Consider the following 12,420-nt stretch of genomic DNA (forward strand, 5'->3'; position numbering starts at 1 on the left):
TGCATAGTTCTCACGTGAAGTGAGGTCCAACTGCATAATGGGTGAGCTTGAAGACACCATGGCAGAGGAAGTGGAGTGAAATAGAGAGAGAGAGACTAGATTCCACTGTAAGACATGCAGATGGGTTGGGTCTGAGAGCAACTTTAAACATCATAGTTGGGTTGGGTTAGCTGCTTTATTGGTTATTGCATCAAATGAAAGGTGATAGATGTTGGGGTAATTGTACTCTAAACATGTTGAAGGAATTGCTGTGAAAGCATATCTTTTCAGGGATAGGGGGCAGTATTCGGAAGTTTGGATGACTGAGGTTCCCAAAGTAAACTGCCTGTTAATCAGGCCCAGAAGCTAGGATATGCATATAATTGAGTTGGATAGAAAACACTCTTTGTTGTTTTTCCTTTCTATTGAATACGCTACTGTCCGGTTGAAATATTATTGATTATTTAGACAATAAACAACCTGAGGATTAATTATAAACATCGTTTGACATGTTTCGACAAACTTTACTGGTACTATTAGTGTGTATTCGTCTGCATGTTGTGACCGCCTTTGAGCCAGTGGATTACTGAACAAAACGCGCCAACAAAACTGAGTTTTTTGGGATATAAAGAGGGACTTTATCGAACAAAACAAACATTTATTGTGTAACCGCTCTTGTGACTGCAACCAGATGAAGATCATCAAAGGTAAGTGATTAATTTTATCACTATTTCTGACTTTTCGTGACTCCTCTACTTGGCTTCAACATGTTTGTATGCTTTTGTATGCGGGGCGCTGTCCTCAGATAATCGCATGGTATGCTTTCGCTGTAAAGCTTTTTTGAAGCGGCTGGATTAACAAGAAGTTAATATTTAAGCCGATGTATAACACTTGCATCTTTTATTGATGTTTATTATGAGTATTTCTGTATTTTGAATTTGGCGGATAGCGGAACGCCTATCCCAGACAGGATATATAGTGCTGAGTTACCTCAAGAGGATGTAATGTTGATTAGGGATGCGCACTTGCGTATCAGGTGACGTGCCTATCGGGTGAAAATGGAGGAGATGGGGAACAAAGTGAAAATGACATGACTTGGGAACACCTCTCGGAACACCTCTCTTCACCGAGAGGTGAAGACTGGGCGAAAGCATGAGTAGGCTTTTTAGGGCTTTCAGTTTTCTGGAATCCAGCAGAAAAGTATCCTGGGGGCATAGTCAGGTGAAGAGAGAGTGGGAATTGTTATGGTGTCAGACTTTGGTTTTCATGCATATATAATTATGCATAGCTTCTCACATTGTTAATACTGTTATGTTTTGTGTGTCTTTTTGTTGCTTTACAAGTCATATGCTATCACACTCTTAGGAACCAGCAAGGAGAGAGTGGAGAAACAAAAAGTGCTCCAGCTGACATGTAACAAGATGGCAGATATAGCTGGAATGTCTTTTTTTTGTGTGATGAGAGATGGAAACACAATTGTGTATGGTGTGATCATAGAACAGAGGCCATACGTCTCTGAGTTTGTAAACCTCACGTTGAATGTTTGTTATCATTGTTTGTTCATTTATAATCATTTGGTCGTTTTTTTCAATTCATGTTTTGTTATCATTGTTTGTTCATTGATAATAATTTGTTAGTTTTTTTAATGAATGTATTATTATCATTGTTTGTCCATTTAGAAGTAATTTCCAAGTTTATGTAAATTGAACATTAGGAAGCTATTGTTCAAAAAGAGCGACTGTTGGATTTGGGGTGAACTTTGAACATTGTTATATGCATAAGCATAGTATATAAAGGAGTGGAAGAGACTGGTTTTTATGTCAGAGGTTAATGGTTCTCTGTGTTGGGTGGATGGGAGGATGTCACAGGATTGCTATAGGGGAAGCAGATGGACATCTGTGGATTAGGCAAAGGAGGGGTTGAGGTCAGGTCAGATCCCCTGAAGGGAGAAATTATGGTTCATTACCCTTTTACCCTCTTCCTGTCGAACCACAAGTATTTATTGGAGAGAAGGAGGAGTGCCTAAAGTGGAGTATATATATTTGTAGTGGTGGAAACATGTCTTTGACTGAATACAGCTGTGTCGACCCTTTGGGAAGAATTAAACTTGGTTAAGCTTCACTAGTGTCCGTGGGTGATTTACTCAGAAAAATTAGAACCTAACAGCTTGAAGTAAGTATTAACAAAAAGTAATCTGGGATTCCTCACCAGTCACATATAGCTGGGCATAGCAAGTGGCCTTGCCCACCTTGTTGGAGATGACACTCTTGTATACCCCTCCGTGAGCATGGCAGACACAGCTGATGACCAGGCTGTGGATGTCTCTGACTGGAAGAGAGGAACAGCACAGGGGTGAGTTTCCCAAAGCGCATCACAGCGTTAATCCTGCTGAAAGTCCATTGTTAGCGTTCAAGATGTTTCCCAAAAACCATTGCTGTACTACAACTGATGAATCAAATATAGGAACTTTATCTATAAATTATGGTGCATTTAATTTTGGACAATGTTTGGACAATTTTACAAAATATTGTGATGAGCTAGTAGTGTATGAAAGTCGCAGTTGGACATACAGTTGAAGTCGGAAGTTTACATACACTTAGGTTGGAGTCATGAAAACTCGTTTTTCAACCACTCCTCAAATTTCTTGTTAACAAACTATAGTTTTGGCAGTTACTTAGTGCATGACACAAGTCATTTTTCCAACAATTGTTTACAGACAGATTATTTCACTTATCATTCAGTGTATCACAATTCCAGTGGGTCAGAAGTTTACATACACTAAGTTAACTGTGCCTTAAAATGGTTTGGAAAATTCCAGAAAATGATGTCATGGCTTTAGAAGCTTCTGATAGGCAAATTGACATAATTTCAGTCAATTGGAGGTTTACCTGTGGATGTATTTCAAGGAAAAAAATTGTAGACCTCAACAAGTCTGGTTCATCCTTGGGAGCAATTTCCAAACGCCTGAAGGTACCACGTTGATCTGTACAAACAATAGTATGCAAGTATAAACACCATGAGACCACGCAGCCGTCATACCGCTCAGGAAGGAGACACGTTCTGTCTCCTAAAGATTAATTTACTTTGGTGTGAAAAGTGCAAATCAATCCCAGAACAACAGCAAAGGCCCTTTTGAAGATGCAGGAGGAAACAGGTACAAAAGTATCTATATCCACAGTAAAACGAGTCCTATATCGACATTATTTGAAATGCCGCTGCCCATGGGGACAAAGATCGTACTTTTTGGAGAAATGTCCTCTGGTATGATGAAACAAAAATAGAACTGTTTGGCCATAATGACCATTGCTATGTTTGTAGGAAAAAGGGGGATGCTTGCAAGCAGAAGAACCCCATCCGAACCATGAAGCACGGGGGTGGCAGCATCATGTTGTGGAGGTGCTTTGCTGCAGGAGTGACTGGTGCACCTCACAAAATAGATGGCATCATGAGGAATTAAAATTATGTGGATATATTGAAGCAACATCTCAAGACATCAGTCAGGAAATTATATCTTGGTCACAAATGGGTCTTCCAAATGGACAATGACCCCAAGCATACTTCCAAAGTTGTGGCAAAATAGCTTAAGGACAACAAAGTCAAGGTATTGGAGTGGCCATCACAAAGCCCTGACCTCAATCTCATAGAAAATTTGTGGGCAGAAGTAGGCCTACAAACCTGACTCAGTTACACCAGCTCTGTCAGGAGGAATGGGTCAAAATTCACCCAACTTATTGTGGGAAGCTTGTGGAAGGCTACCTGAAACGTTTGACCCAAGTTAAACAATTTAAAGGCAATGCTACCAAATACTAATTGAGTGTATGTAACCTTCAGACCCACTGGGAATGTGATGAAAGAAATAAAAGCTGAAATAAATAATTCTCTTTACTATTATTCTGACATTCTAAAAATAAAACGGTGGTCCTAACTGACCTAAAACAGGGAATTTTAACTTGGATTAAATGTCAGGAATTGTGAAAAACTGAGTGTAAATGTATTTGGCTAAGGTGTATATAGCTGCACTAATAAAGTACTAATCTCAACTCACACTGTGTCAATTTCCTGTCCTCCATGCTGTCGATCTTCTTGCCATTGTGGAACCACACGATGGTGGGGTACGGCAGACCGGCCACCTTGCACTTGAGCACGGCCTCCGTGCCCTCAATCACATCCAGGTCGTACAGTGGCTTGACAAAGTCAGGCATAGTAAAACGCTCAACCTCGTTGACCAGTAGCTCAGGCTCCTCCGGGATGGACGGCATCTTCTCTAGCTTCGCCCTTTGGAGAGAGGAGAGCAGGGAGGGAGTGAAATGAAACAGAGGGAGAGAGGGGTTATAGAGATAGAGCATCTTGTTGAATGTGCTTAATATGGATTGAGAAATCTAGGCTAGATTATTTCTAAATTCTGTATTTAGACAGTGAAGCTAAAACTTAAAATGTCTCTATTCTCCACCATTTGATCAATAAGATAAATATGACACAATAGTAGAGAATGTTTTATTTGGGGGAATTTTCATACATACACTACATGACAAAAAGTATGTGAACACCTGCTTGTCGAACATCTCATTCCAAAATCATTGGCAGTACTATGGAGTTGGTCCCCCCCTTGGCTGCTATAAAAGCATCCACTCTTCTGGAAAGGCTTTCTACTAGATGTTGGAACATTGCTGTGGGGACTTGCTTCCATTCAGCCACAAGAGCATTCGTGATGTCGGGCCCTGATGTTGGGTGATTAGGCATTGTTTGCAGTCAGCGTTCCAATTCATCCTAAAAGTGTTCGATGGGGTTGAGGTCAGGGCTCTGTGCAAGCCAGTAAAGTTCTTCCACACCGATCTCGACAAACCATTTCTGTATGAACCTCGCTTTGTGCACGGTAAAACAGGAAAGGGCCTTCCCCAAACAGTCTAGAATATCATTGTATGCTGTAGCGTTAAGATTTCCTTTCACTGGAACGAAGGGGCCTAGACTGAACCATGAAAACAGCCCCAGACCATTATTCCTTTTCCATCAAACTTTACGGTCATTTGTTTTATATAAGAAACTTACATCTGTCTCAATCATTCATACACATTTTTGCACTAACTCTGTTGCACTGACTCAATGCACACACACTGGACTCTACCCACACACTCACACATACTTACATTAACACCCCAACAGACACATAAACACATACTACATACTTCCACACACACATAACACACGGACACATGCATAATGATACCACAGTCACACACACACACACACTTTCACGCTCGCCACAAACACAGCTAATACTGTCTATTATCTATCCTGTTGCCTAATCACTTTACCCCTACCTACTGTATATGTACATAGCTACCTCAATTACCACGTACACCTGCACATCGACTCGGTACTGGTACTCCCTGCATATAGCCACGTTATTTTTACTAGTTATTGTTATTCATTATTCACTGTGTATTTCTTCCTGGAGTCAATATTTGTATTTTTATTTTATTTTTATGTTTAACTCAGCATTGTTGAAAAAGGACCCTTCAGTAAGCGTTTCAATGTTAGTCTGCACCTGTTGTTTACAAAGCATGTGACAAATACAATTTGATTTGATTTAGGTCTGTGCATAAAACGCTCAGAGCAAAATATAGATTTCAATCTGAAAAGTCCTGACGTTACATTTGCCGCCATGCCAGGGGCAATCGTAGCAGTAACTGGGGTCAAATGTAACGCCTAAGAAATAAACCAAATAAACTCACTTAACTTAAAAAAAAACGTTAATGTTTATGAACTATCATATCATCATAGACATATGTAATGACTTTGCAAGAAATAATAATTTTTATGTATGTAACCAATATTTACAGTAACACCCCTGTTTGGTTCGGTTCCTCTCACAATATATTGAATAGTCTAATGGTGCCCAGATCATATATGTTTACAACTTCTTTGGCACTCCAAGGATATTGAACGTTAGTATTTGTGTAATTCCTAATATCTTAAAGTAAAAATCCCTTGTTTTCATCATTTGGCTGCTTGACTTGACAACATGTGCCTAGCAAGAGAAAACAATAGTGACACATGTCAATCATGTCAATGTTAAGCAAATATAAAGCGATTAAAATTATGTTCATTTGAATTCTTGGACATTAATGCTCAGGATAGTATAAAAAATGTAAAGCCAGTGGAACAAACTACTTACACTCCTAAAAAACAAACACTTGCCCATAAAACGAGCAAATAGTGAGAAATTTGGCTGAAACTTTTCAAGCAGGGAGAGAGCTTTAATGGGCATGTACTGAGTTTCGTCACTCTAGCTAGTTTCTTTTGGGAGAAATGTAAGGTGTTACAATTGCCCCCGGTCTCCCCCGCGTTATATACAGTATCTAGTCCCCCCCATTTGAAGAAATCACTTGGAGTATTTGGACAAATTAAATGTGAAAGGAATGTAGGAGAATAGATCTGGTAAAAGATAATACAAAGAAAAACTGGATAAGAGCGTCTGCTAAATGACTTAAATGTAAATGTAAATGTAAAAACCAACCGTTCTTTTGTATTTCTTTTGTACCATCATCATGCAATTTAGATTTTGGCCACTAGATGGCAGCAGTGTATGTGAAAAGTTCCAATGAACCATTGCATTTCTTTTCAAGATGTTGTATCAAGACTGCCCAAATGTGCTTAATTTGTTTATTAAGATATTTTCATGTTCAAAATTGTGCACTCTCCTCAAACAATAGCATGGTATTCTTTCACTGCAATAGCTACTGTAAATTGGACAGTGCAGCTAGATTAACAAGAATTTAAGCTTTCTGCCTATATCAGATATGTCTATGTCCTAGTAAATGTTCTTGTTACTTACAACCTTATGCTAATCGCATAAGCCTATGTTAGCTCAACCATCCCATGGATGGGACACCAATCCCAAAGAAGTTTTAAACGAGTCTACAGGTTAGTACTTGGTCCCAAATCGATTGCACCCAATGGCTACATCAAGCTTGACTCTACATCTCGTTGGGTGCAGATTGCAGATTGTTTTGGGTATATTCTGGGACATGCCTTGTCCAATAGTAACTTAATGGTGAATGGTGCCTGGAGTCATTTTATTTCTAAATGTGCAGAGAGGATGTTTCTGAGCACTTCTAAATTCATCCTGATGCTGCCACGATTAAGACAATTCATGAATGGATCATGAATAATGATATTTGTGCCTCGGTAACTTTCTCGCTCTTCATTATTCATGATTCATTCAGGATTTGTCATGATCACGGCAGCATCCACATGAATATAAGCATGTTTAGAAACACATTTTATTCTCACTTTATTCTCACTCCAAAATGACACCTGACATAATTCCCCATTCAGTTACTATTGGACAAGACATGACCCAAAACAAACTGCAAACGCACCAACCGTATTTGTAGAGCTTGATGTAGTCATTGCAGGCAATGATTATAATACCAATACTAAAGTTTTGACTACTTTAATTAACACACTATAGCGAATTTGTACAAATACTTATGATTTCTTCAAATGGGGGACACATAAAGTTATAAAAGTCTAAATGGTAAAACATATATATGCAAATACCATAAAATTAAAAGGTGGAATACTGTACTGTCTCTGTCATATTAATCATTTAGATTTCAAATCCAAAATGCTGGAGTACAGAGCCAAATTTACAAATGTAGCTTCACTGTCCAAATACATTTGGTGAGGACTGTAGGTGGTAAGTGTGTTTGTACATTTGAGATGACATAGCAGGTTTGGGCTCCTGGACGTAGAGCTCAGCGGAGCTCTCGGCGTCGCCGTGTGGATTGCAAGCGATGACTGTGTAGAAGCCCTCGTCCTCATTGGTGACATGAGAGATTATGAGGGAGTGACGTCCTCCCTCTTGTAAGATCTGCACATTGTCACTCTCTACCAGTGTATGGTCTGGGGAGAGAAGAGGACATACAGACATTGAGACATTGTCGGCACAGAGATTTTATTTGCGAAACCTTGAAATTGTGCATGCCACAAACAAGTATAACTGTAGTACTAACTGTAGTATTACTATGTAACAATGTGTACCTGCCAGACCTGAGTTCAAATACTATATAAAATATTTCAATTACTTTTACATAGATTTCGAAGTAGTTAATTATTGAAATGCATTCGGAAATAAACTTGGAATGTATTGGCATGTATTTTAAAACACTCAAATACACTCACATGCATTCAACCCATGTATTTGAAATTAGTATTTGAAATAAGTATTTGAAAATACTTTCAAAAAGTAGGCTATTTATAGGAAATTATTTGGCTGGGTGAACATGATGAAAATGGGTCCCCTACCAAAATGTCCCCAGCTGACTTTTGGAGGAGGTGTTCCACTGACCCTGCAGTCAAAGCGGGCGTTACGTCCCTCAATCACCTCTAAGGCATCCAGCTTGCGGGTGAAAAGGGGCTTGATGGAAGGGATGACTTTGAGTTGGCCACTTAAGTTCAGTTCCTCTAAAACAAAACAAGGTCAAAGTAAAGAAACAAACTTGAAAATATAGTTGAAAATAAAGTAAAACATTTACAGTACCGGTTTTATTAATTAAAATGGTCATTCAACTAATTTCAAGAACTCCAGTTTGATTCTGGGAAGTTGATGACTTACATGTTATCATCCATATGATATGATATTGTATATGTATGCAGTAATATATATAAGCTAATTTATCTTTTGCTTAATCTATACGTTTGGTTATTCTAAACCACAGAAGTGAAGAGGACAAGCGAAGCAGATGACAGTGCAGTTAAGAGTTCACCTTTGGGCGAGGTCAGCTTGCACGTATAGGAGCCACTGTTGTCCTCGTGCACTGAGTTGAGGAGCAGCCTGCACCTTTTCCCGTCAAAATGCATTTTGCAGTTGAGCAGAGCTGGCTGGATCAGTTTACCATCTGCAAGCCAATCGACGTCTGTTTCCAGTGGTCCAATTATGTGGCACTCTAACATGACCGTCTCACCTGCATCCGCTGTGATGTCCATCACTGGACGGATAATGGTTAGGCCTGGCTCCACTGGTGGCACTAGGGGATACACAGGACAAGAGAGAATATTTGATCAAATCTGTGTCTTGTTCGTTATCTGGCAGTCTGCACCAAGTTAAGTATTTAGTAAGGTATATACTTAATTATATCACCTGTGTTTTAAAAGTTGTGCAATAATCATGGATTTGAGTCTCATAAGCAGTGGTGTAAAGTACTTAAGTAGTATTTTAAAGTATTTTTACTTAAGTAGTTTTTTGGGCATCTGTACTTTACTATTTATATTTTTGACAACTTTTACTTTTGCTTCACTACATTCCTATTGAAAATATTGTACTTTTAACTCCATACATTTCCCATACACCAAAAGTATGAATGCTTAGCAGGACAAGAAAATTGTGAAAATCACACACTTATCAAGAGAACATGTGGTCATCCCTACTGCCTATGGTCTGGCGGACTCACTAAACACAAATACATCTTTTGTAAATAATGTCTGAGTGTTGGAGTGGCTATCCGTATATTTTAGAAACAAGAAAATTCTTGCTTAATATAAGAATTTTTAAATGATTTATAATTTTACTTCTACTTTTGACACTTAAGTATATTTTAGCAATTACATTTACTTTTGATACTTAAGTATATTGAAAACCAAATACTTTAAAACTTTTACTCAAGTAGTATTTTACTGGCTGACTTTCACTTGAATAACTTTCTATTAATTAAAACGTCATAAGGATCTGACCCTTTTTTTCCAATTTTTGCCTAAAATGACAAATCTAACTGCCTTTAGCTCAGGACCTGAAGCAAGGATATGCATATTCTTGATACCATTTGAAAGGAAACACTTTGAAGTTTGTGGAAATGTGAAATTAATGTAGGAGAATATAACACATTAGATCTGGTAAAATATGTTGAACCATGATCTTTGAAATGAAAGAGAAAGGCCATCATGTATTATTCCAGCAGAGATGCAATTTAGATTTTGACCACTAGATGGCAGCAGTATATGTGCAACGTTTTAGACTGATCCAATGAACCATTGCATATCTGTTCAAAATGTTGTATCAAGACTGCCCAAATGTGCCTATTTGGTTTATTAATACATTTTGAAGTTCATAATTATGGACTCTCCGTAAACAATAGCATGGTATTATTTCACTGTAATAGCTACTGTAAATTAGACAGTTCAGTTAGATTAACAAGAATTTAAGCTTTCTGCCCATATCAGATATGTCTATGTCCTGGGAAGTTTTTTTTTTGCAAATCACATTAGCCTACATTTGCTCAACTGTCTCGTGGGGGGTGGGCATCCCATAGAGGAAGGTATCTATACTGTAATGACCTGGCTAGATCATAAAGGAACAATTGTCTAGACAGAGGTTTGAGTTTATGAATTCACTGTTTATTAACCCAACTCCACACAGGCTACTGCTTGGCCATAGTCCACGCGAAATATAAAATCAAATCAAATTGAATTGAATCCCAAATCAAACATTATTGGTCACATACACATGGTTAGCAGATGTTAAAACTTCTTATGGCTGTGATCCCGTTAACGGGATCGATATGACAACAGCCAGTGAAAGTGCAGGGCGCCAAATTCAAACAACAGAAATCTCATAATTAAAATTCCTCAAACATGCAAGTATCTCATACCATTTTAAAGGTAATCTTGTTGTTAATCCCACCACAGTGTCCGTATTCAAAAAGGCTTTACAGCGAAAGCACCACAAACGATTATGTTAGGTCACCGCCAAATCACAGAAAAACACAGCCATTTTTCCAGCCAAAGACAGGACTCACAAAAATCAGAAATAGAGTAATAATATAATAATATAATTAATATAATTAATATAATTAATCACTAACCTTTGATGATCTTTATCAGATGACACTCATAGGACTTCATGTTACACAATACATGTATGTTTTGTTCGGTAAAGTTCATATTTATATCAAAAAATCTCAGTATACATTGGCGCGTTATGTTCAGTAGTTCCAAAAACATCCAGTGATTTTGCAGAGAGCCACATCAATTTCCAGAAATACTCATAATAAACGTTGATCAAAGATACAAGTGTTATACATGGATTTTAGATCCACTTCTTAATGCAACCGCTGTGTCAGATTTCGAAAAAGCTTTACGGAAAAAGCAAACCATGCAATAATCTGAGGTCGGCGCTCAGAGCCCAATCAAGACAAAAAGATATCTGCCATATTGTGCAGTCAACAGAAGTCAGAAATAACATTATAAATATTCACTTACCTTTGATGATCTTCATCAGAATGCACTCCCAGGAATCCGTTCCACAATAAATGTTTGATTTGTTCGATAATGTTCATCATTTATGTCCAAATAGCTACTTTTGTTAGCGCGTTTGGTAAACAAATCAAAACTCACGAAGCGCGTTCACTAGTTGCAGACAAAATGTCAAAAAGTTCCGTTACAATCCGTAGAAACATGTCAAACGATGTATAGAATTAATCTTTAGGATGTTTTTAACATAAATCTTCAACAATGTTCCAACCGGAGAATTCCTTTGTCTTCAGAAAAAGCAAATGGTACGGGGGCTACCTCTCCTGTGAATGCGCGTGACCAGCTCTTGGCACTCTGCCAGACCTATGTCTCAATCCCCTCTCATTCAGCCCCCCTTTACAGTAGAAGCCTGAAACAAGTTTCTAAAGACGGTTGACATCTATTGGAAGCCTTAGGAAGTGCAACATGACCAATATCCCACTGTATCTTCAATAGGGGCTGAGTTGAAAATCGACCAACGTCAGATTTCCCACTTCCTGGTTGGATTTTTTTCTCAGGTTTTTGCCTGCCATATGAGTTCTGGTATACTCACAAACATCATTCAAACAGTTTTAGAAACTTCAGAGTGTTTTCCATCCAAATATAGTAATAATATGCATATATTAGCAACTGGGACTGAGGAGCAGGCAGTTTACTCTGGGCACCTCTGGGCACCTTATTCATCCAAGCTCCTCAATACTGCCCCAGCCATAAGAAGTTAACCGTCTGATGGCCTTGACATAGAAGCTGTTTTTCAGTCTCAGTCCCACCTTTGATACACCTGTACTGACCTTGCCTTCTGGATGATAGCAGGGTGAACAGGCAGTGGCTCGGATGGTTGTTGTCCTTGATTATCTTTTTGGCCTTCCTGTGACATCGGGTGCTGTAGGTGTCTTCGAGGGCAGATAGTTTACACCTGGTGATGCGTTGTGCAGACAGCACTACTGTCTGGAGAGCCTTGCGGTTGAGGGCGCTGCAGTTGCCGTACCAGGCGGTGATAAAGCACGACAGGATGCTCTCGATTGTGCATCTGTAAAAATTTGTGACTGTTTTAGTCGACAAGCCAAATTTCTTCAGCCTCCTGAGGTTGAAGAGACGTTGTTGTGCCTTCTTCAAAACAATGTGTGTGTGGGTGGACCATTTCAGTTTGTC

The 12,420-nt window shown here is 38.7% G+C and overlaps 1 protein-coding gene across 1 annotated transcript in view; it reads right to left on the reverse strand.

Moving 5' to 3' along the window:
• Positions 1-12,420, reverse strand: part of LOC129817018 (striated muscle preferentially expressed protein kinase-like) — a gene marked incomplete at its 5' end in the record, with an annotated part of 113,456 nt that overhangs the window by 68,067 nt on the left and 32,969 nt on the right. Inside the window, 5 exons of the mRNA XM_055872003.1 lie at positions 2,188-2,307; positions 4,025-4,254; positions 7,698-7,887; positions 8,290-8,448; positions 8,751-9,011. Of these exons, the coding sequence (XP_055727978.1) occupies positions 2,188-2,307; positions 4,025-4,254; positions 7,698-7,887; positions 8,290-8,448; positions 8,751-9,011 (960 nt within the window). The remainder of the gene's footprint in view (positions 1-2,187; positions 2,308-4,024; positions 4,255-7,697; positions 7,888-8,289; positions 8,449-8,750; positions 9,012-12,420) is intronic.

This window comes from Salvelinus fontinalis, chromosome 19, assembly GCF_029448725.1.
Source record: "Salvelinus fontinalis isolate EN_2023a chromosome 19, ASM2944872v1, whole genome shotgun sequence".
Taxonomy (NCBI): Eukaryota; Metazoa; Chordata; class Actinopteri; order Salmoniformes; family Salmonidae; genus Salvelinus; species Salvelinus fontinalis.